General features: G+C 38.1%; 2 protein-coding genes and 1 long non-coding RNA gene across 5 annotated transcripts in view; 2 read left to right on the top strand and 1 right to left on the bottom strand.

The window, feature by feature from the left end:
• The window catches only part of LOC116731869 (immunoglobulin superfamily DCC subclass member 3), a 37,136-nt gene extending 33,975 nt beyond the window's left edge, over window positions 1–3,161 (top strand). The window contains exon 2 of one of the 2 annotated variants that reach the window (XR_004341644.1): window positions 1,125–3,161. Coding sequence is in view for 1 of the 2 variants with exons in the window: in XM_032581752.1 (XP_032437643.1) it covers window positions 1,122–1,199 (78 nt within the window). In the remaining variant the exon portion in view is untranslated. Of the gene's footprint in view, window positions 1–1,121 lie in introns of both variants that reach the window. The other variant, XM_032581752.1, reaches the window with a different exon arrangement.
• Window positions 1–23,514, bottom strand: part of LOC116731892 (uncharacterized) — a 187,411-nt gene that overhangs the window by 138,248 nt on the left and 25,649 nt on the right. The window lies entirely within an intron of this gene.
• The window catches only part of gatad2b (GATA zinc finger domain containing 2B), a 48,940-nt gene continuing 34,162 nt past the window's right edge, over window positions 8,737–23,514 (top strand). Inside the window, exon 1 of one of the 2 annotated variants that reach the window (XM_032581751.1) lies at window positions 8,737–8,910. The gene's annotated coding sequence lies outside the window, so the exon portion shown is untranslated. The remainder of the gene's footprint in view (window positions 8,911–23,514) is intronic. The other variant, XM_032581750.1, reaches the window with a different exon arrangement.

Genomic DNA, 23,514 nt, shown 5'->3' with positions numbered 1-23,514 from the left:
TAATGGCTGAAATTTCTAAATGCAGCAGCAACCATTCTAAAGAAATTTAAATAAAAGACATGCAATATTTTGAATTGGGGTTCAATGATGTTGTCATCAGCGCTTAGAATCTTATTTATAGCAATCAGACATTTTATTACAATGATTTTGCAGCAAAACTGAATGAAGGCTATTGGTCAGTCAGGTTAAGGCCCCTAACTGGACAGAATACAATTTCTTAAAAAAACAACTGAATTTTGTCACTGTTTTCTCAGCTGATCAACATCATTGCCTAAAATTGTGTGCTTAGGCTACAGGTTACAAATAACCTGTAGCCTAAGCAGGTTATTAGGCTACAGGTTAATAACCTGCTTAATAGCAGGTTATTATTAACCTGTGTTAATAATAACATTAATAATAATGCAGGTTAATCTGAGACAAAGATTAACAGTGTCTCAGTCAGTCTGTCTCTGATTAACTGAGACAAATTCATATCTGTCTCAGTTAATCAGATGTGAATCTCTCCATCTGATTAACTGAGACACATCATTCTGATTATATCATTTAAAAAAGAAAAACAATTAAATAGTAAAAATGAATTAGCTACAACAGCAGTTTCAAATAATTTTCAGATCAAATTTCTGTGGAGATTTGAGGACATCTGTAGGAACTCCTTAAGTACTAAGAGCATGAAGGGAAAGGGACAATAACATTTTGGAAATTGATACAGCCTTACAGTTACCCAGCTGAAATGTCATATGATCAGGTAAACTTTTATAGCAAGCAGCCGTAACACATGGAGTTTAGTGTAGTAAAACAGATGTTACTTGGTCCAGAATACAGAAACATGGCAACAAGTCTCCCAGCATGTGAATAGCTTTCATTTTTAGTAAGCTCACTTCATAAAACAGCTCCCTGGTGCAATAAGTAATTGAAAACTGCTCTGTTTGTTTCAGTGCTGTCATTTATTGTTTTTGGTGTTTAACAAAAACTGAATTTAAGGGGCAGACATGTCTGATAGACATGCCATTGTTATAGTTCTTGAATGCAAATGGTTATATGACATGTAAAATTCAGATAATTCCAGTTTATAACACTTTGTGCTCTCTTGACTTTTGTGGTGTTGTGTCTCTCTATGTCAGCAGATGGTCCATCCTCCACGTTGCCAAGTTATAATCGAACAGAATCCGACAGGTGTTTCTGGCATGGGAACTGGCTGACATTAGTCAATATTACCACTTCACCCTCATTCATTTTCTCCCCTACACTTCTTTCAAGTCCAGTTGAAAATTGGTATATTATCCAAACCCTTCAACTATTTATGTGCTCATTTGTAGACTAGGATATATCCTGGTCATTTATAAGCCTGAAGCCAATCTCTACCCCTACCTCAGACCAAAGCTTATTGCCCTTATTGTTGTGCGGTTGCACATGAGCTTCATCCTCTATTAACTTGCCTGTGTGCTGAGAAATTACTGTTTCTCCTGATAATGACTTATGACAGAATTAATTTTGTATTTACACCAAAGACATGTCACTTTTTCACTAGGAGTCTGCTTCATAACCAAAATATTCTATTCTACTGATCTTTGGTGAAAAACTGACATGTCACAATGTGTACTACAGTTTAAAACCCCAAACTGAAACCAAATTTTATTATATGACTGAGACGATATGATGTATGTTGTGACAACTTTCCCTTCTAATCTAAAAGCAAGAAAAACAGTGGCCTCTGGAAACTTTTTGTTGTGAGGTATGATTGATTAGAAAATAGTCTCATTAGTTTAAAAGCCATTTAGTAAAAAAAAAAAATCTCACTAGGAAAGTGTTTCCTGATTTGTTTGACCCAAAAATAGGGTTAAAAGTATTTTAAGATTTTGTCCAAAGAAAACAACGTAATTCTGACACACTATATGTATCTCAGCAATGCTAAGTCTGTTAGCTATCCTACCAAATAAAGCTAGTAATTGGCATTTCTTTTTAACCAATGCCAGTTATGTGCCATGCCAGTCACTGACCTATCCTGTCCAGAGAGGATGAATACCATGGGAACCATATTGTGTCTGTTGGAGTGCTTCCCAAAAAAGCCAAAAGCCTTGTTGCACCAGATGCTCACCTTTGCAACCTCTTGGATGCTAAATATTTACTTTAACTTGCCTTACTCTTTTTCTGCAAAAGGCATCAGAAGCTGTTCCATGTCATGGAAAACATGGATTACCAATAATGCTCTGAGATACTTTGGAAACAACAATAGTTTTCCATTAATGTTTATATCTGGCAAATTATTTTTTCTGACATCACACAACCTACTCCAAACTTCAGAGATAGAGTGTGTACCTCAAGAAGTTTTAAGGTGAAATCTACCAGAATGCATGAACAAAGACTGTCACCAGGAAACCCTTTCCAAAAGGAGCTATGAAAAGTTGAATTGTATCCAAAGATGTAAACATTAGATTAGTTTTCTACTTGTTTCTATGAATTCTCCAATATATATATATATATATATATACATTTTGTTTTCAGTTTTAGGTTGTTTATGTTTGATTGGTGTCACATAATGTCCATATGATTGCTTTAACAGAAACTAAACCAAAAGATTTCTGATTTTGATTTATCTACATTTTATTTCTAATGGAATATTTTCAAAACAGTTTTAAAGTTAGTCCAGTTATCAGACATGAAATTGTTTTCTTGATTCAAACATTTAACTTTTTTAAGTGACTAGATGTTAAGATATTACATATTTCTAAAAACCTACTTTATAGCACACAAAGGAAAAATATGGTTAAAGTTGTTGAATTATTGCCAAATATTTGTCTGTGGTAAAGAAACATGCAACCAAAAAAGTTTTTTATTCATTCAGAGCCTTTAGTTTGACACATTCGCCTAACCAAAGCACAGAACAATGCATACATGAATGAGTCAAACAGATACCTCTGAAGGGCAACAAAATTGTAGAAGGAGGTGTTTCAAAGAGTAGTTGGTAAGTTCAGCAGTTTCCCAAGAAATAAATTCCTCTATCTATCTGTCTATCTGACTGTCTGTCTACACTCCAGATTTTTACATACAAGAAAATAAAGAAATACAAACAGATTTTCTTCTCACTGTGTGAATTTAAATATTACCAAAACTCTTTTGTTTTAGGTTGCTTAGAATTACCCAAATTATTTATATTTCCTAAATGCCAGAAAACTCTATAAAAGTAATTTTTTTTAAGTTTTTCTTTTTTCTTTTTTTTTTTACTTTCCTTGAATTCAAAAGTTTATATACATTTGGTCTATAAATATTTTTAAAATGTCTTTTAAAATGTATGACTTGGGTCAAACCTTTTGGACTTCCTTTTACAAACTTCTGTACCACCTGTTCAAACAATTATGTAAGAATAACAGATTCTTATTGAACAACCATCATACCACTCAGAAAAGAGACCGATTCTCCTTCCTGAATCAATCTCAAGAAGGATTGTTCATCTTTCGAAGTAAAGACAACTTATCCTGGATACTGACCAAATGTTTGTAAACCTTTTAATTAAAGAAAATTACAAAAATCTCTAAAAGGTGTTTTTACTACGTTTTTTGGCATTGGTAAAAAAAAATTGGTATTTATAACTGCAAGAGAGATTTGGTCAAATTTAACTTCAGTTAGTGAAAAAAATGTGTATGTTTTAGTCTGCGTATGTAAATATCTAGTTTTAACTATATCTATCTACTCTTGCTTAAGAGCTGCCCTTATTGCTTTAGAAAACTTAATGTTCAGTATCTCAAATGAACCATAGTTTAAGGACTCGGCCATAGGGCCTTAATAAAACCCAAAGACCATCTTGCCTTTTATATCTGTCTGAGGTTAAGCATTAAATTAAAGGCCTTTCATCTGTTCACTTTTTGAATAACCATTAAACCAATGTGAAACCAAAAAGTGAATTTATGTAATATGAAGAAGTGTAGCTTTTAAACTAGTGGTTAATATGAAAACATGTTGCTTGTTTATGAAATGGTTCTTTTCCATGTACACTTCATTTTGGTTGATCCTTCTGTTTCCTTAGTTGTGCACAGAATATCTTTGCACAGATGTTTTCTTTCAATGATTTGTGACTTTCAGATTTATTCTTGGAATTCTAAATGTTTTATTGTAAATTTGCTTTAATAAGACTGGTAGTATTACATTACCTTTTTTAAGTTAAATTCACATTTTTGTTATAAAGAACCAGAAAGGGGAAGAAAAAGAGTAACATATCTTAAAATGTTAAATTGTAGAAAAGTAGAAAGTGGCAGGTGGTGTTAGTAGGAAATAAAGCTTTAATTCTCCTGCTGCATGTTTTCGAACACTTACTCATGTAAGTTTTGTTCATTTAAGCTTTAAAATTGTAAATTAGTTCAGCCCAAATTCTTTAGTGGCATATGACACAAAAGAATTTGAAAAAATACAAATGCAGTTTTAATTCAGACCGATTTCAATTTTTAGTAATATACAAAACCTTGACAACTGCTAAATTACCGTAAGCTTGAAGACAGAGCTAGGTCGTTTTCAGATTTGGACATTTCTTTAACTTTTAATTTGATCATTATGTTTCTCTTTGAATAGATACTTCCGGTAGCATATTTTTATAGAGAATTTAACTTAAAACACTGCATCCTAGAATATTGATAATCATATTTTAATTTACAATAAGAACTGGTTCATTCATTCTGTACATTCAATTAACAGACAAATATATAAAATCTCCACATGGATTGTCTTGAAAATATCCAATTGTAAAGAAACTCTGTAATTATTCAAGATCTCAATTTTCATTTATGTTAAACATTTTGCATATACATATTACATATTCATAAGAGTGTAGACTCTCAAAGACCTTGCCATTTTTCATTTTTGTTTATACAGTTTATACATTTGTACACAGTATGTGCATGTAAAGAACCCTTATGACACAATGACTGTATTTTTCTTGTTTTTGTCTTCTTTTTCCCCCCCGCAATGGTCAAGTTTTAGCTCTTTAAAAGTGATTTTGGTGCATAAATATTTTCAAGTAATTAAAAAAATAAGTAAAAAACCTACTGAAGTCCCAGAACTTATTGTAAAAGTAAAAAGACAATATTTAATTTAAAACATCTAAACGACATTGCTTTATGCAATAACATATTTACAGCTAAGATGTTGTTGAGTCTCTATTTCATATTTAGCTTTAATCATAATGTATTTATGATCAATAAAATAAATTCAGAACCTAGGCCCGAAAGTACCCATAAGCACTGAATTAAAAATAAATGGATCATAAAACATGAAAATATTGCTGAATAAAACTCAATGCGGCAACATTTTCCCCAATGTTTACTTTTAAGAGCTCATTGTTGTTAAATATCCCCTTTTTGAGTTTACACAGAAGCTGTTAAAAGTGGCAGGTTTATTGTTTTGAGTTTTATTGTAGGATTTTAAAAGAAGAAATAGACCCATGTAGTTTTGGTCAAGAGGTGGCAGAAAGTGACGTTCAAACATTTAATTCCTTCCATACTTGTTGGTGTCTGTATGAAAAAACATGCTGTATTTGGATGTCTGCTTTATCTTTTGATTTTGTTCTGTGGAACAAAATCCAACATGCCTAAAACCAAATAAAGATATTTAGATTCATTAATATGTGTTTTTGATTTATTTGTTTGTTAAAGAATGTAAATGATTACCTCAACCAGGGAAAAAGTGGCCCTCAGTCTTAAGGTTAAATGTTGAGAAGATTTTTTATTTATTTTTCTGAATAAGACATTCCTAAATATTCTCATGGTTTGTCATTGGTGTGTCAATATGACCAACATACCCAAGTTAAGGAGGTTGGCACACTCTGCTCCCTTCTCTGAGAGATCTACTGACAGGAACAAAATGTATGTTGATAGCTTGAGGTCACTACACTGTACAGGTAGCTTCTGTGACATTCTCATTAAATCTTAAAGGGACAGTATTATGTGTTTTCCAGGCACATATAGGGCCATTTTATACCACAATCAAGTGACTATGTTACCTTCACTTGCTATAAAAATGCTGTGTGTAAAACATCTTTTTATACTAAGATAAAAAGATGTTATCTTAGTATAAAAAGATAATATACTGGCATGTACATGTACATGCATGGCAAGTACATGCAAAAACAACACGTAGCTCCTTTTCTATCTGAGCGTGCCGTGTCTGTATCTGTCAGAACACGTGATGCAAAAGCGATGGGTTTGCCATTTTACATGCAGGCAGCTAGTAGACCAAAACAGGATGCATTGCATGTTAAAGTGACAGGCTCAGCAACATTGTAATAAGCAAGACCAGGTGGGCTGGTCAGGGATGATTTGAGACAGTCGAAAGCTGTTTGATGTTGGGGAAACCAGCATCATGCAGTGTCCCTGTGGGTCAATTTCCTCTGGGGGGCTGCAATGTCACTGAAGCTGGGGATGTACTGGTCAAGTTAATTTTCCATGCCAAGGAAACTTTGCAGTGACGTGATATCAGTAGGGACGGACATATTGGTGATGGCAGTGGTCGATGGCATCCGGATTGAAAAGAATATAAGTCTTCGTCTTGGCAGAAAGACAGGAAAAAAAGCCTGTGAGAGAAAGGTTCACAATCCCTTCTGACATCATGTACATGCTTGCTCTATGATAGCACTGTAAAAAAAAGAAAGACAGACAAGAGAAGAGATTTCACTTAAAAGGAGTCTTTAGTGATAAGAACCATAGCTAACAGCTTGCACACACCAAGTATATCAGAAAGTGACATTACATCCATACCGCCCATATGACAACAGTAGAACAAAAATAATCATGTTTCAAATGACCTACAGCAGCTTTTCAGGACAGGCCATAGTTCTAGATTTGGATGCAGACGTTTCCACTGATCCTCTTCCTCTACATGTGCACCAGGGGTGTCATCATGGAAAAATAATATACAGTATAATGATAAGATAATTTATATTGCTATTTTCAACCTGTGGTTTGTACTATAAAGTAGCTATTTTTCATTTAGCTTAACAAATTCTAATTAATTTTTCTTCAAAATCGCTGAATTTTCGCATTTTCGCATTCAAATGCTTCGAAGCGAAGCCGGTGAGGCAGCAGCGAGCTGAGCCTCACCTGTGATTGCCCAACCTCTCACTAACTGCACTGGCGCCATTCTATGAGAGCATGCTCCTCCTGTCTGTACGTCGCGAATAAAATGGCGAAAAAACATTTACTGTATGAACTGATTTTCCATAATTTAGCTTATATAATATAACTGTAAAGAAAATACAGTGTTTCTTGTCACCAACTGTGTGTGTTACGTGTTTCGTGTTCTGAGGAGCGATCATAAACGGTAGAGAACAGTTTCTATGTGAGGCAGGCAGTTTTTTTGCCTCATGGCAGGGGGCGCTCATGATCCCAGACATTGTGACTCCACAACTGCAGAGTAAGAGACAGTAACAGAGAGCTAGCCATACAGTAAAGTCAAGTGCAGCGATATGTTTACAGTTTTCTTCTCCTGTAGTTTATAGTTTTCTTCTTCACAGTAATCATTTATTAAAAATTGCAAATTAAACATTAAGCCTAAAACCATACTACTGCTAAGCTTATAAGCTTATTAAAAATTTCAAAATAAAAGCCTTGACATTTTTCACATCAGGTAATTGGTCTTTTGTGCTTTATGTGACTGGTTTAACCAAACCACTGTTACACATTGGATTAATGTGGCCATTTAAAATGAAGCTTACTGAAAATTTCAAATTAAAAGCCCCAACATTCCTCTCAGGTTAGTGCACCGCCATAGACGGTGCAATAATATTAGCCTTTATTATATTTTTCTCTCAGGTTAGCATTAATATTAGCACAAACATTAGCAGTGTACTGCCCCCCACTAGTGTGTAGCAGTGTCTAGCAGTGCATTAGCCTTTTACTTAAAAAACGGCTTTTACCTATTATTCTTACTTATTAGCCATGATTAGTATACTGAATGGAGTAAGTCAATGACAGACAACATGCTATTGATACCCCACATGCTACTGACAACATTCAGGCTAACAGTAGCATTCTGGCTAATTTTAGCTTATGCACTAATTTTAACAGGCTGAATGGTGCAAGTCCATGTTAGTCAACATTCTTGTGATTCTCCAAATGCTATTTTGACATTTTTAGCTAAGCTTATCATTGATGCTAATTTTTAGCATCAGAACCCTGGGTTCCAACAGACGGGCACACTTTGGCAGGCTTAAATTTCTTCAGGAATTTTCTAGTTTTATGTTAAAATGCATGATAAAGATCCCTCGGGTGCTTTCTGCAGCACTCATGGCTTTATAATGATTGGATTTTCCTAAGTAATGACATTACTAAAACCACGTCTTCTGAGTTGTGACAATAATGTTTGATCTGACTTCAATCTTTAGTACTTTAATACGCAAAAAACAAAAAAAATCGAGTGGTTTAATAAAATATTATTTTCCGGCTTTAAACTGAGAGAAAATAAATTTAGCTTCGCCTAATCCAGGATACTCTTCAAGTAGTTGTATTGTAACATATTATAGAGAGTCCTGAAAGATCCTGAAAGCACACCTAAAATCAAAAACACAGTTTTCAGCTCCTGTCGAAGTAACGCCGCTCTTCGTCCACACACTAACAACAGGAGTCCCCCTCACCAATCAAATTTCTCTCCTCTCCACCGCGGAAATTACTGACCAATCAAATATCCGCCTGAGTCTGCTTTAGAAACGAACAGCCACTCGTTTGTTTGCCTGGTTTTCATGAGTAACTGTCTGACCAATGAGCGTTCCTACTGTTTGCAACGAAGGGATGAGAGTCTGTCGAGGCCCAATCAGCGGGTCAGTGCTGCCTGCCGGTGCCGGGGACTGGTGGTGAGAATCCGCTGCAACGCGTCAGGGGGACCGGACCGTGAACCCGGAGACGGTACACAACGAGGCGAAACGACACACAGGTGAGTCCGAGGACTTGCGCAAGGCCTGGCTTTGGGCTGAGATGTTTTAAAATCTCGACGGTGGAGTTCGATTTGCAGTAGAACGGCTAATTAGTTGCTGTGTCGGTTTTCTGCCGGTGGATTTGCTGATATGCTATCAGACAATAGAGTGCATTGGCTTTGCTATTTATTGATGCAGGCTGACATTTTTGCGACCAGCTCCGCCGCCTTGAACTGTTAATTTACCTTTAAAGGTATCGAGTCATAAGAAAATGGGTATTGTTGTCTTGACGGCTTCGGTGTTGTGTGTTTGTTTTTCTAATAGCATTGTCAACAGAGATTTTATGACGTTGTGATGGAAGGGGTTTTTTTTTTGGAAAGCCTCCAGTTCTTTTCATTGTTTGATCCAGAGTCTCAAGGGGTTAACCGAAGACTGGAGAAAGAGCTGTGCTCATCTAAAAAGCCTACTTAACACTGCCGTTTAAAAGCGCACAGTAACGAATCGAGATGTTTTACATGGTTCATCCAGCAGTACTGCAGGGAGAGGCGGTTTTAAACGCGTCAGGAGGAGGCCCCGAGTCCTGATGGCCCTCGGCAATTAGGAAGAAAAAATTCTAAATGCATCAGCCATTTACGTGGAGACTCAACTAGCTCCATATGCACCTAAATGGCTGCCTGGCGCCTGACGGCATAACCAGCATTTTACAGTAGGGACAAAGCATTACTGAGACCGAGCGAACGTTTGCATCCTAATCGGCGGTTCAAGAGCAGTAGGTGAATTCCGAAGTAAAATCCATTTTTGATGCTTTCTGTTATTATTCTGCTACTCATAGTGGCTCGTTTAGTGTAGAGATTGTGTTGTCCTGCTGCTCTGCTCCACTGGATTTGCATGCATGTGCCTAAAGCAATTTGAATGTCAGGGTTTGTATCACTGATTTTTCTGGTATGACCCATTGTTGATATGCAGCTTATAAAAGATATGTTTCTACAAAGGTTATCTGTTTGACCAAACTACAGACTTACACTTATTATGTAGATGTATTTTGCATGCTTACTATATTTTCATGAGAAATCTGATCTTGATCAAAGCTGCTAAATGTGAAATACTACATCTCATCATTTTAAACATGTACATTTTCATATTTTCTGAAGTTTGGAATCTGATCTTGCTGGCGGCTTTTTTTAAGGTTTCCTGTTACCTCTTTAGGACAATATGCCACTAGCGCTTGTCATCAGAAGTAATCACAAACCCTAATTTTGTGTTGACCATGGTATGTACAGTCAGGTCCCTGTATGACCCCCCCCTCCCCTTCCGGGAGTAATGGTGGGTCTGTATGAATGAGCTGGTGGAAGAGCATGAATGAAGCGTGCTCTTAGTGTTTGAATTTTTGCTTTGTGGATTTTTCATACTATCTTTATTCTCCTTTCTTGAAAACAGCTATTTTAAATGGCATATTCACTCATAAGTTTTGACTATTTGATACAGGTGATTGAAAAGGTTTTACACACAGAAATTGACCTTAATCAGACTTATTCAGATGGATGTAAACACTCAGACAAAATATTGTAATACAACAAGCTCTGTTGCTCTATTGCTATTGTTTCTACACCGGCGGCCATGTTTATTTACTTTAAATTCATGTATGATGTGGTGGGGTTTTACAGAATTTTGTGTCTGGAATCAGAATGCTTGTGAGTGAAATCAGTTCATGTGTCGTGTGTTGCTCCTGCTATGTGGCTGGACACCACACAAGATACGATCGAACCTGTTGTACTTAAGATTTAATCGAACTCCTCCTAGGGATTTTGATAGATTGGGTTCAAACTTGGTCAGTTTGTTCATAAGGAATGGCTGAATCAAAGTTATCAAAACGGTGAGTTTTCTTGCATGCTGAAGGTGAATGGCCAGGCCTCAAAGTTTCACATTTTGCCATGAAACACGAAATTATCTCCTACACATAAACACATGGTGACACCAAACCTTTGGTGATTGATCACCATCAGGTTCCCTACAATACCCAATGGGCAAATGATGACATCATTTGATCCTAGGTATAAATGTTTAATCGGGTTCGTTCCTGCCGTGTGGTGTCCAACAATGGACACAAAATAAAGGCTACAAGTCCAGTGAACTAATTTTAAAACCAGGCATTAATCAATGCTTTACTACAATCTACCTGCAATGCATGTGGCTAGAGTCAGTCCTGATTGAATGAAAATCATTATAACCTATTTACGTCACGTTAACGAAGAACAGCTGAAAAGTTGCTGGGTTTATGAACTGCGGTAGCAATTTCACTCCAACTCCTCCCCTTGTCGTTTCTATATTCTTTGCATGTTGAATAAACATTAATGTTGTTTCCACTATTATCTCAGGTTGCGCTGTGTCAGCTGTTTGGGATTTCCCTCTGTAATTTCCCCTCAGAAAGCAAGGAGGAGAATCCTCACTTTCTGATTGGCTACCTGTCACATTCAACAGGCTGCTCCAGTCAGGGAAAACCCCTTATTTAGATCAGAGGGGCCACACCGATCTACCATAACACACCATACAATCTTAGAAAGACCAACGGTCTAAGATTGTCGTAAGGAAAAAAATAGGAGCAAAAATATCATGTAGTGTGAACTATTGCATCAGGTAGTTGGATATGCCCATCTTCTCTATTTAAATTTAATGATTACTGAAGGGCAACATAGTATACAGACTTCATAATCTGCACTCTTTTGGTTGAATGCAGTATTTATTTCCACTTTGGCTTTAAGCCAAAGTGGACTGGTTGTTTTTATTCCAAGTACATTTTTTGTTAATGGAGACTGAGAATCCATTTTATTTTTGTTTTTGGTTGTTTTGTTTATCAGCTCCAGTGTTAAGTGTTCTTTTGAAAATAAAGTGTATCTATCTTTGGCAAGAAATCGCATGCATTATTACGTCATTTCCATTATATCAGTGTAAAAAGGTCTTCAAACAATATTATCGTTTATTGCAATAATTTTTGAGACAATTAATCGTTCAGCAAAATTTGTTATCGTGACAGGCCTAAGAATAATACAGAAATCAGGAGTAATACATGGCTAAAACACAGTGACGTGCAGTGAGGTTCATGGCTGGTGAGGCACTGACTTAATCAAAATCATAAGACCCCCTGCATGTTATTGTTTACATATGGAAATTTTGCGCATCCAGACAATATTGAAGGGCAAAAAGACTATACTTTCACATGCCATCCATGGCAGCATGGCTATGCTGTGCTGCCACGAATAATTCTGTTAACTTAACGAAACTTGGAAATATAGATATTATTAATTTAGTGTTATGCTGCACAGCAAAGGGAAACCCATTGAAGTACCATTCAAACCACCTTTTTCTCGCTGTCTGTATCTGCCAAGCTACACGTAGACTTATTGCGTATAGCTTCACTTATTTACTGTAGGGCTAGCTTGCTGTTACTGTCTCTTACTCTGCAGTTGTGGAGTCACAATGTCTGGGATCATGAGCGCCCCCTGCCATGAGGCAAGAGTACTGCCTGCCTCACCTTGAATCTGTTCTCTGCCATTTCTGATCGCTCCTCAGCACATGAAACACGTCACACACACAGTTGGTGACAACAAACACTGTACATTATATAGATAAGCTAAATTATGGAAAATCAGTTTAGATATTAAATGTTTTTTAGCCATTTTATTGGCGATGTTCAGACAAGAGGAGCATGCTCTCAGAATGGCAGCCAGTGCTTAACGAGAGGTTGCGCAATCCCAGGTGAGGCTTAGCTTGCTGCTGCCTCACCAGCTGCGCTTCTGAGCATTTGAATGCGAAATTGCGAAAATTTAGCAATTTTGAAGAAAAAATAATCAAAATTGGTGAAGCTAAATGAAAAATAAATACTTTACAGTACAAAACACAGGATGAAAATAGCAATATAAATTATCATTATATTTTTCTTTCATGATAACAGGTGAGGCTCTGCCTCACCTGCCTCCCCTGACCACACGTCACTGCTAAAAAACAAACTTCAGCTCCGTTTTTTTTCCGCTTTGTACTTCACGCTGTCAAGGTTGCTAGGCAATATGAGTTGCACTGAATTGGAGGCTAGACAGCTGGCTGAAGGCTAGACCTGTCCGAAATCGAAGACCGAAGAAGGACCTGGTCTATGCATGTCCTTCAAACACAGGCGTAACTTCCTGAAGGACTGGTGTGGACATGTCCCCACCAACTTTGGACAGACGGGGACTGTCCCCACCAATATTTCCACCTTTTTTCCTTTGCGTACAGTAACTTGGCAGTAGTTGCAAGCTGTATTCAAAGCATTAACAGCCAGGTAATGCTTTTTAAAATTTCTTTGTAAAACGTAAATGGCAAGTCCACTCAGTGATCTAGTGACTTGCTATGTGCAGCAGTGCGCCACATGCGCTGTTGCTTTACATTGAGTCAGGAATATCGGTGGATGGGAAAATGACACAATCAAGCAAAGAATCTCTAAAAGAGATGCAATGTTTTGATATTAATTGTCAATACTACGACAGCAAGATAAGGTCCAAGGGAATCGCATTTCACAGGTCAGGGTACGTGTTTAAGTTAGCTAATCAACCACTAAAAGTGGTAAGGGAACCACTTCCTAATGATCCAAAATAAAAATTCAAAACATAAGTCTGCAACAGACAGAATGTTCTGTTTGGTGTTTTTACATACTTTTTTGTGTGGGAAATGTTTTTGAGGTTTTTAGTGTTAATTCCTGATGCACTTGAACTAATCTTTGCTCTGTGCTCTGGGGGCTGTTGTTTATTGGTTGCCATGGCAACGAGTCTGCTTGTAACCTTAAGCTGACAGACTGAGGAAAAATATAATATAACCACCCGTTTTTCTACATTTTCCCATGGACAAATTGCATCATTTGTTCGTAGAACTTGGCAATATTTAGAGCAATCATCAAATAGGATGAAATATTTCATACAGCATATAGGAGCCAAAGCTAGTTAAATTTTAAACCATGACAGCGACAGTTAAGTAAAATTTAATTATTGGCCAATATAAAAGAGAAATTCGCCTTGTTCTCTCTTGTATTACAGAACTGACAGAAACCAAACTACAGATTTATATAAAGAGAGAATATACTGTATATTTTTACATATCCAAACATCAACATCTCAGCTTTATAGAATCCAGTAACATCGATGGTAACTCTACTCACTTACTGCCCCAACTGGACCCTAAAAAGGTTTTGCGTCTTTAATATATTAAAGACGTTGAAATGTTTAACATTTTGATTGTTACAGAACCTCATGTTGTTGATGTTTATAACATTTGATAAAATCAGACAATAAAAGGCAACTATGTGATAATTCTTCACAAAAAATATTACTGAATTGTGAAACTGTTTTCATCTGTAGGCAAGCACTGAGCAAATACAGGCTGATTTCATAAATTAGAATATCACTGAAAAGTTCCTTTGTCAGTAATCACCAAGTGAAAAACATTATATAGATTAATTAAATTACTTCCGTTTTAACATATTTATATTTGGTAGTATGTTTAATACCTGCTAAAAGGTTATTTTTTGAAGGTACTATTAATAAAACAACCTGATCAGGACGTACAGTATATCACCCACCTCCTCATCCCTACCAACTTGCAACACAAAGTTACACCCTTGCCTTCGAAGGAGGCAGACCCTGAATTTGGACACGCTGAGATGTATCAAACCCTACAGCAGTGTTTCTCAATTATTTTCTGTCATACCCACCCTGGGGGATCATAATTTTGAGAAGTACTGCCCTACAGGAAGTCCTCGCCAATCCTTCGCCACAAAAGAGGAAGTGACAATAACTCCCTTTTGGAAGGTTGAGTTTTAGCCAAACTTTTAAGACATGCTACTGGACTCTTACTGCACTGGATTGAAGGTTATTTGGAATATTTGCCAAATGCGCCCCCTACTGGGCAGGTAAGAGAATGGTGTGAGAGCGCCAACTATGGTGACCAGGTGGCGATGCCGCAAGTGCCCCGGTCACCATGAGGCAGGAGCAGCGCTAAGCTGTGAGGGCTGTATGAGGCTGCTTGCAGCTATAATTGAAGTTCTGCCTGTCTTGAAAAAAATTGCTTTCATGAAAACTTAAGAAGGGGAACCAATAAAAAGACACAAACCTTGAAATAGGATGTCTAGAACAAGATAACCACTTCACTGGGTTAATGTTGAACGTTAGTATTTTGGGGAGCTGATGTGAGAGACATCAAATTTATTAGTCACGTATGACATACACATATGGCTGTTACCATTTGTGTATTACTGTTCACAGGTACCCCACACAATTTGTTTTGTTTATTAAAATAAGTTCATTTTTTATTGCAGTTTGTTTTTCATGTTTATCTCCTTCCTCAATCCACAGTAACAATATTTCCGAGGTGTCATTGAGTGCCGCTGTTTATACACGTTGCTTGCACGTTCCTTTTTGCGTGGAAGTGCACTGCTCTGTTTTGTGGAGGAGCGATAGGCACTTAGTGTGAGACAAGCTGAGTTTTTTGTGTGTTAAGTGGGGAAGATAAATGAAACCGTTTTTACACAGACAATTCCAGATGTCATCAGTGCCGGATCCCAGCAGCACTTAGAATTTATTCTTTTTTTTTAATGGTCCCATGTAGTATACATGGGACTATTTATGCCATCTAATATCCCGCAGATTTTCTTTGATCACTTCATTAGCAGTAAGAACATTTTCAAGTGTTTCTAAAAATAACCAAACTGTGATGCTGTGACTCAATAGTGTATTGAACAGATTGCTGCAAAAATGTACTTTTTCTGTAGGCAAACTTGCAGATTTGTCTATTTTCATAAAATGTGATGACTTGATTTTTGTTGTGTGTCAGTGGCAGGGCATGAAGTATTTAGGCTTTTTTGTATACTTGTACCTTTGCCATATGTGCACCAGGACTACAGCTGCTACTGGCAGAACAGTAAGGTCTGCTATCAAATAAAGACCCATTTAAAAAAAATGCAGATATCCATGCAGCGTTATTGTTGGATGATTTTCTGTGTGCTCTCTCATTATGCACTTATTAAACAACTTGAGTAAAATATGTGGAACTCTGTGGGAGCAGCAGATGGGTACCAATCCAAGCAGAACGTACCTTTGGTGGTCACTGAGTAAAAAACTTGCACATTGGAGGAGCACGTTTTGGCAATCAGGGTTTCCTCCAGAAAACTTGCTAAGCCTGGAGGTCTGGGCGCTGAGGCATGCACCGGGGATGCAACAGTGGTCCACCGGCAGTCAAGAGAACAATCTTCATATATTGTTTTGTTACCATATCTACAATCTGATGCTCTGAGTTTAATCTTTGAGGTTGAGCTCTTTTTGTTCACAAATACAAATGAGTAAACTGCAGTTATAACTGGGCTGCACAGTGGCGCAGTTGGTAGCACTGTTGTCTTGCAGCAAGAAGGTCCTGGGTTCGATTCCCGGCTGGGGTCTTTCTGTATGGAGTTTGAATGTTCTCCCTGTGCATGCGTGGGTTCTGTCCGGGTACTCCGGCATCCTCCCACAGTCCAAAAAGTGTTAGGTTAATTGGTCTCTCTAAACTCTCCCTAGGTGTGAATGTATGGTTGTTTATCTTGTCTGTCTCTGTGTTGCCCTGCAACAGACTGGCAACCTGTCCAGGGTGACTCCGCCTGTCTCCCGAAACTTTCGATGGACACCAGCACCCCTCCCGACCCCACTAGGGACGATGGATGGATAAATAGAAATACATATTTAATCCTTCTTAAACCTTTAGCAAAATATTTACACAAAATTACTTTATTTTCTTTAGCTACAAATTCAGTCTATCTGGTTTCACAACTTGTCTCCCAAACCTGGTTCTAGGAGTAGGTGAGAGTTCAGGAAGACTCTGCTGTGGAGGTTCTTCAGAACTCGGTTGAACTTGTTCTGCAGCAACATCACCTTCTGGTACTTCTGGATCTGCCTTGGTCTTTAATCCACACACCGTGTCCTGGAGTAAGTTTGCTGAAAACTCTTGCTCTGTGGTGTGATTCATATCTCTCTGCATCTTTTATCCTTCTCTCCTTTTCTTTTTGAGTTACGATCTTATTGTTTGGAAGAAATGGCTTCAGCAAAGATGGAAGTGTTTTCACCATTGTGCGAAGTCTTCTTCCCATAAGGAGCTGTGCTGGACTGTATCCATTCCAAAGTGGTGTTGCTCTATTGGCGAGTAAGGCAAGATATGGATCAGCTGGTTTCTTCAAAAAGTTCTTTATTGTTTTAGCAGCATTTTCAGCTTCCCCGTTACTTTGTGGATATTTTGGGCTACTTGTAATATGGTGAAATCAATGTAACTTTGCAAATGTAATATAAGCAGCACAGGATAACTGAGGATCATTATCTGTGATCACTACTTCTGGAATACCTTGACGTGCAAACACAGATTTCAGGTGAAGAATCACATTGCAAATCCATCCATCCATCCACTTTCTAACACCCTTGTCCCTAGTGGGATCGGGAGGGTTGCTGGTGCCTATCTCCAGCTAATGTTCCGGGCGAGAGGCGGGGTCACCCTGGACAGGTCGCCAGTCTGTCGCAGGGCAACACAGAAACAGACAGGACAAACAACCATGCACACACTTACACCTAACGTAAATTTAGAGAGACCAATTAACCTGACAGTCATGACTTTGGACTGTGGGAGGAAGCCAGAGTGCCCGGAGAGAACCCACGCATGCACAGGGAGACATGCAAACTCCGTGCAGAAAGACCCTGGGCCAGGAATCGAACCCAGGACCTTCTTGCTGCAAGGCTTAATCCACAACCAGAATATAATTTTTCCCTTGCAAAGTAAACGGATCAGCCCCAAGTTTTTGTCATGGTCTGTTTGGATACTGTGATGGCATCAGTAGCTCAGTGTGATTTTCTTTCTCTCTGTTGCAGGTGTGGCATTTTAGAACCACTTCCTTTAGCTGCTGGCTCAGTCACAACTTTGACTGCCATGCTTGTTCTCAACATTTCACCACTTCCTGATGTCCTTCATGTAAACTCATGAGCATGATTCCTCATAGTTGAAGTCTTTCTCCCTTTAACAAAAGACCATCATTCACTGTAAGAAATGCCTTTTCAGCCCAATACAGTCTGAGTTCTGGTGCACTGTTGTAGAGTGTGCCTACACACTACAACATTGTTCCTCAGCTGACAACACACAGCTGCATCACACATGCACATATGCTGTCCCTTTTCAGCTCCTCTCTCAGCTCTTCAAGGTAATCCGTGCTTGCAGGTAAGTTTTGTATCACACTGTACACATAAATATTATTTTCAGTTTCTGTTAAGTTTTCTGTCATGGGGGTACGTGACAGTGTGTCAGCTGTCCACAGATGCTTCCCTGGCACATATGAGATGGAATAGGAATATCTCGTGAGTCATATTCTAAAGCGCTGAATACGTGGTCGTAGAGCATCTAACATCTGGGAACTCAGCAGACTCAGAAGAGGTTTATGATCAGTCTCCATTTGGAAATGTTTGCCAATGAGATAATTACTGAACCTTTCACATACCCAGGTAAGACTTAAAGCTTCTTTTTCCACTTGTGTGTATCTCTGCTCAGTCTGTGTTGGAGATTGTGACACGTATACAACAGGTCTCCATTCCTGACCCCATTTTTGGAGCAGCACACTCCCTCCGACCATAAGCTGAAGCATCTGCTGAAACTTTGCATTTCCAGGTAGTGTCTTACATGGCTAACACTGGTGGAGAACAAAACATCTCTTTCAGTTCTTGAAATGCTGTGGCCTGATCAACTCCCCATATCCAACAGTTTTTCTTTGACAAGAGATCCCTCAAAGGCTTGTCTCGCTCTGCTAACTGTGGAATAAACTTCCCCAGATTTCTTTGTACATGGCATATGGCAGAACTGTAACATCAGCACCAGTGTCAATCCTGAATGAGATGTTTCTGTTTATTTCAACATCCACCCTCCAAGGTTCATCTCCATTTGTAATGCTGCCTAAGAACAAAGAATCGTCATCTTTTTCAACAGCATGCACAGTCTTGAAAGTTCTTCTACACACTCTTCAATAGTGGTCCTTTTTTCTACATAAATTACATTTTTCCCCGTTGAGTGGACAATAACGTTTGAGATGGGATGGAGAACTGCCTCACTTATAACACTGAGAAATCTTCCCTTTATTATTTGTAGTAGTGTGCAACTTGCGTTGATCCCTCTTAGCATGCTGCTTTTGTACACCCTGTCAACAGATTTTCCATTTTCTATATTTGATCAGACAGGATTGCTGCCGTTTCTCCTCTTCACTTTGTCTTGCCAAATTAATGGCCTTTTCCAGTGTCAAATCTGGGTCGAGCTGCATACGTTCAGATAACCTTTTATCCTGCATTCCCACCACCAATCTGACACAAATCAATTTATCATGTAGTGCGCCATAACTGCAATGTTCTGCTAGCGCATACAGTGAAGTAACAAAGGCATCTACAGTTTCATGCTCCTCTTGTTTGCGTATGTTAAACCTGGCTCGCTCATAAATTACATTTTTCTTGACAGCGAAGAAAGCTTGGAAACCATCACAAACTCCTTGGTACGTGTTTCTTTGCCCATCTGGTAACGCTAGTCCCAGCAGAACATCATCTGCCTCATTTTCCATGCAATAAATGAGCGTGTTGACCTGGAGTTCTCCTCAGAACTAGAGTTCAGGTTACTTGTCACACGAAACCGTTCAAATCGTCGTATCCACTTGGCCCACTCCTGCGGCATTGTGAAGTTGAAAGACTCATGCTGAATGGCTGGATGCTGAACGTTGCACATGGACCAGCAGAAGCGACTCTCTGCGTTGTCATCAGCTATGTCTCCGGTACCCCAATAAGTTGCAGCCTCACGATGACTTGCAGCAATCCTTACACCATGTTGTATTATTGAAAAGAGTGTGCTGAGTCAAACTTTATCGTGATTAGTTTATTCAGGATCAACAAACTTCCAGCATAGGCATCATCATAACAACCAGCGTCACCAGTACTACCTGAGCCCAACACTCCTTTATGATGTCATCACAGGTGACCATTTGTAGTTTTTAACCATACTTAACATTAACACCACAACAGACAAATTAGGTTTTTTTAGGAGTTTGTGTGGAGAGACCTTTGATGTATGTTGACATGAAGTCCTTAGGGCAATTATTCTGCTCTTTGTCTTCAACTACACATTCACCTACCCAAAAATAGGTGTCTTATTCTAAACATTGTCCTTTTCTCTCATCAGTACCAATTACCTTAACTTAAACTCCCCATACCTCAGGCAACAACAGAACAGGAATTGATTAGTGCTATGGCTTAAAATAGATGACTGGTTGTCATAGCGACATTCACAATGATCTGTTGTCTAATGTAATAATAAAGCTGCTACTTTCACTTTACCCATTTTGTGGAAAGTGTGTATTGCCTTATAAACTGGCAATTTAAAACAAGTAAATGTATGTTAGTCTAGACCTAACTCATGTTTTATCTTGGCTGACAACAAAACCTGTTAGTTAACTCATGTTATGGTCATTCAAAAGAGGGGCTTTGAAATGTCCTACGAAAATCAAAACATTTTCCAGTCTTCCTTCTTTGCACAGATTTGTGCAAATAAAATTCTCCTTCTTAAAGAGGGATGAGGGGAGAAAATTTAGTAAAATTGTTTTAGCCTTCTGTCATGTTATGTTATTCTCTCATCAAAAACAAAAAGCTTTGATTCTTTCATGCATGTTTGAGAAACAATGTAATAAAATGTTGTTTATAACTTTATGTAAATCTCAAAGTGCTACAGAATTACAATAAAAATCTATGTAAAAACAAAAACATATTAAATATTAATCATAAGATCTTAGGAACAAGAAGTTCTTTTTTTTTTTTTTTTTTTTCAATAACTTTCTGATACAAACATATACACATGTCCACCTTTGTTACATCTTACATTTCGCATCTTATTAATCTATCGATAGAGGAAAAAAGCAAACAAATAATTTGCCTCAGATAAACATTAGCCCCATTAAGAGAAGCCAATGTTCATTAACAACATTCATGAATATATAAATCCACGGTAATTACGGTGAAAGGAACAACAGTAAACATAATCAAAATAGACTAAAGTAATAAAAGCACATAATAATAATAATTAATAATACAAAATAAACTCAAAAGGTATGCACGCAAGTAAATAGAGGTGTCAAGGTTACAATATGAATTTAGTTATAGGTTTCCACTTAGATTCAAACGTCTCCTTTTTAAGTTGTAGTTTTGATGTTTTTTTTCTTCGTAATGTAGACCTTTTTAATTCTATCTCTCCACTGTGTAATACTGAAAGGTTGTGGTCTTTTTTTTTATTTTTTTTATTGCCACACAAGGGGTCTTTTTGTGGGCTCTAGTGTCCCTTTTTCAAAGTAGGCTGACAGGAAAGGGGGAAGGAGAGGGGGGAAGACATGCGGTAAGCGTCGTCGGGTCCAGGAGTCGAACCCGCGACAGCCGTGTCGAGGCCACTTTGCATCTGAATGTGGGTGACGCTAACCCCTCCGCCACCACGGCACGCCCCAGAAGGTTGTGGTCTTAACCAAGCATATGCAATACACTTCTTCGCAATCTGAATCAAGACTCTAATCAAGTATTTATTGTCTTTGTCAATCATATCCGAGGAAATTATCCCTAAAATATACAGGTGGGTCCAAATCTAAATAAATGGGTGGGTCCAAATCTAAATAAATGCCTAAAATACTTTTTATATCTGCTCATTTTTTCAAAACTCAGCCACCTTCCGACAATCCCAAAATATGAGTAAAGTCCCCCAACTTTCCACAATTTCTCCAACAAAGCTGAAATGTCTTACTATATTTAGATGTGGTAATTGGAGAATTAAAATAAGGCATCTTAACTTTCCAGTCGAACTCCCTCCATGATGGGCAAACTAACCACAGTTAATTTGTGGTCAGAGGTAAATGTTTCTTCCCAATCCTCATCTGCTGTTATTATATTAGTCTCCAATTCCCACTTCTCCTTAATCTCCTTATTGTTAACATTGGATTCAAATTGTAGGCTTTTGTATAGTTTTGAGATCAGGCCTTTTTTTGGTTTACTTTTGCTAATACTTTTTGATAATAGAATTTCTTCACTCTTGGTCATATCTGTTGAAATTAGTGCCATTCACTATGATTCTGGAGATAATGTCTATGTTGCAGATATCTATAAAAAGGTTTTTTGTAGATTAAATTCCCGTTGAATTTATTAAAAGATTTCTAGATCTGGATTCCTACCTATTTTTGATATAGTCAGGTAAATTGAATTTCTTCTGTAATCTTGACCAAATATTGTTCCTAAATCCAGTAATTTTGAATCTTGAGGGGGGTGGGGTGTACTGTCCTTTGGTTTATTCACCAGTGAGCGTTGTGCTCTTTCAATGCACAAGTCCATCCCATCTGGGATTTAATAAATTGTGCTATGAAGCCAATGGTGGTGGTTCTTTTTTCAGAGCCTCAGGAATGCCATTAATTTGTATATTGTTGCACCTCATCCTCAACTCTAAGTTGCTCCATTTCTCTGAAAGTTTGTTTCCCGGAGTAGAAATGTCGCAGCCCACTCCATCTGTGTCATCTTGTCTTCAGTATTTTCCAATCTTTCCCCCATGTGAGCTACTTTCTGTTCCAGGGACATTGTCCTGTCCAGGAGCTCCTTAATACTCGTTTCGAGCCTTGCCAGTGCTCTCTTGTTGTCTCCTACCGCTCCCGTGTGTTCTTTTCGTAGACCCGTTGTTCGTAAAGTATGGCCGAGTCCCGTTCTTCGTTCGGCGGCTCCAAGTGTTCCACTTCATGGCTTTGTACTGCCGTCATGCCAGTACTCCTTCCTCTTGTGCCTTTCTCTTTCGTACTCTTTCCTTTTTTAACCATATTTTCCATGGGTTTTTATATCACTTTAAGAGCGGATTTTCCTTATGTTGTTTTTACCTTATTTTAATGCTAGTTTTGTTCTTGTTCTTCAGATCAGCTTTTTCTCCTGCCTTTTACAGCATGGCGCCACCCCAGAAGTCCTCAGCTATTTTTTGAAAGACTTCATGGTCTGCAGTGCCCTCAGGTGGTTTGGAAACTCATTCCACAAGGAGCAACCTATCTCCCATTGATGTCAACTTTGTTTGAGGAGTATGGAGACGAAAAGAGCCAGCTACCTCCTCTGGTGGCAGCCTTTCAGGGTGCCTAAATGCTTGCTCATACAAAGCGTCACCGATTTCCACAAAGCTCCTTCTTGGAGTTGCAGCCCACAGCACAGCTTCTGCTCGACATATTTGTCCTCCCCCACTCCTTCTCCACACAGCACTTCCAGTCTAGCAGCAATTATTAGCAAACACCTGGTGAAACTGTGAGTCTGCTGAGCTCATCACCCAAACTACTTCTCAGTCGGAAGAGCAGTTTCTCATGCGTGTGCAGGTAAAGTATGATAAACAGCAACTCCCTGTCTCACACACATATTCACACTCAATGGAAGAACAGACATTTGGAAAGATGGCTATGGTTGATAAACAATCATGTGTCCCTTTTTTTATCGTAACCATCCTACTACTGACATGGGTATCTCTTCACCTGATTGGACAATATAATATGAACAAATGAAACTATATAGCTTTTACTA

Source organism: Xiphophorus hellerii, chromosome 13 (genome assembly GCF_003331165.1).
Source record: "Xiphophorus hellerii strain 12219 chromosome 13, Xiphophorus_hellerii-4.1, whole genome shotgun sequence".
NCBI lineage: Eukaryota > Metazoa > Chordata > Actinopteri > Cyprinodontiformes > Poeciliidae > Xiphophorus > Xiphophorus hellerii.
The sequence above is the reverse complement of the archived record's forward strand: the minus strand, read 5'-3'. Positions and strand labels throughout refer to the sequence as shown.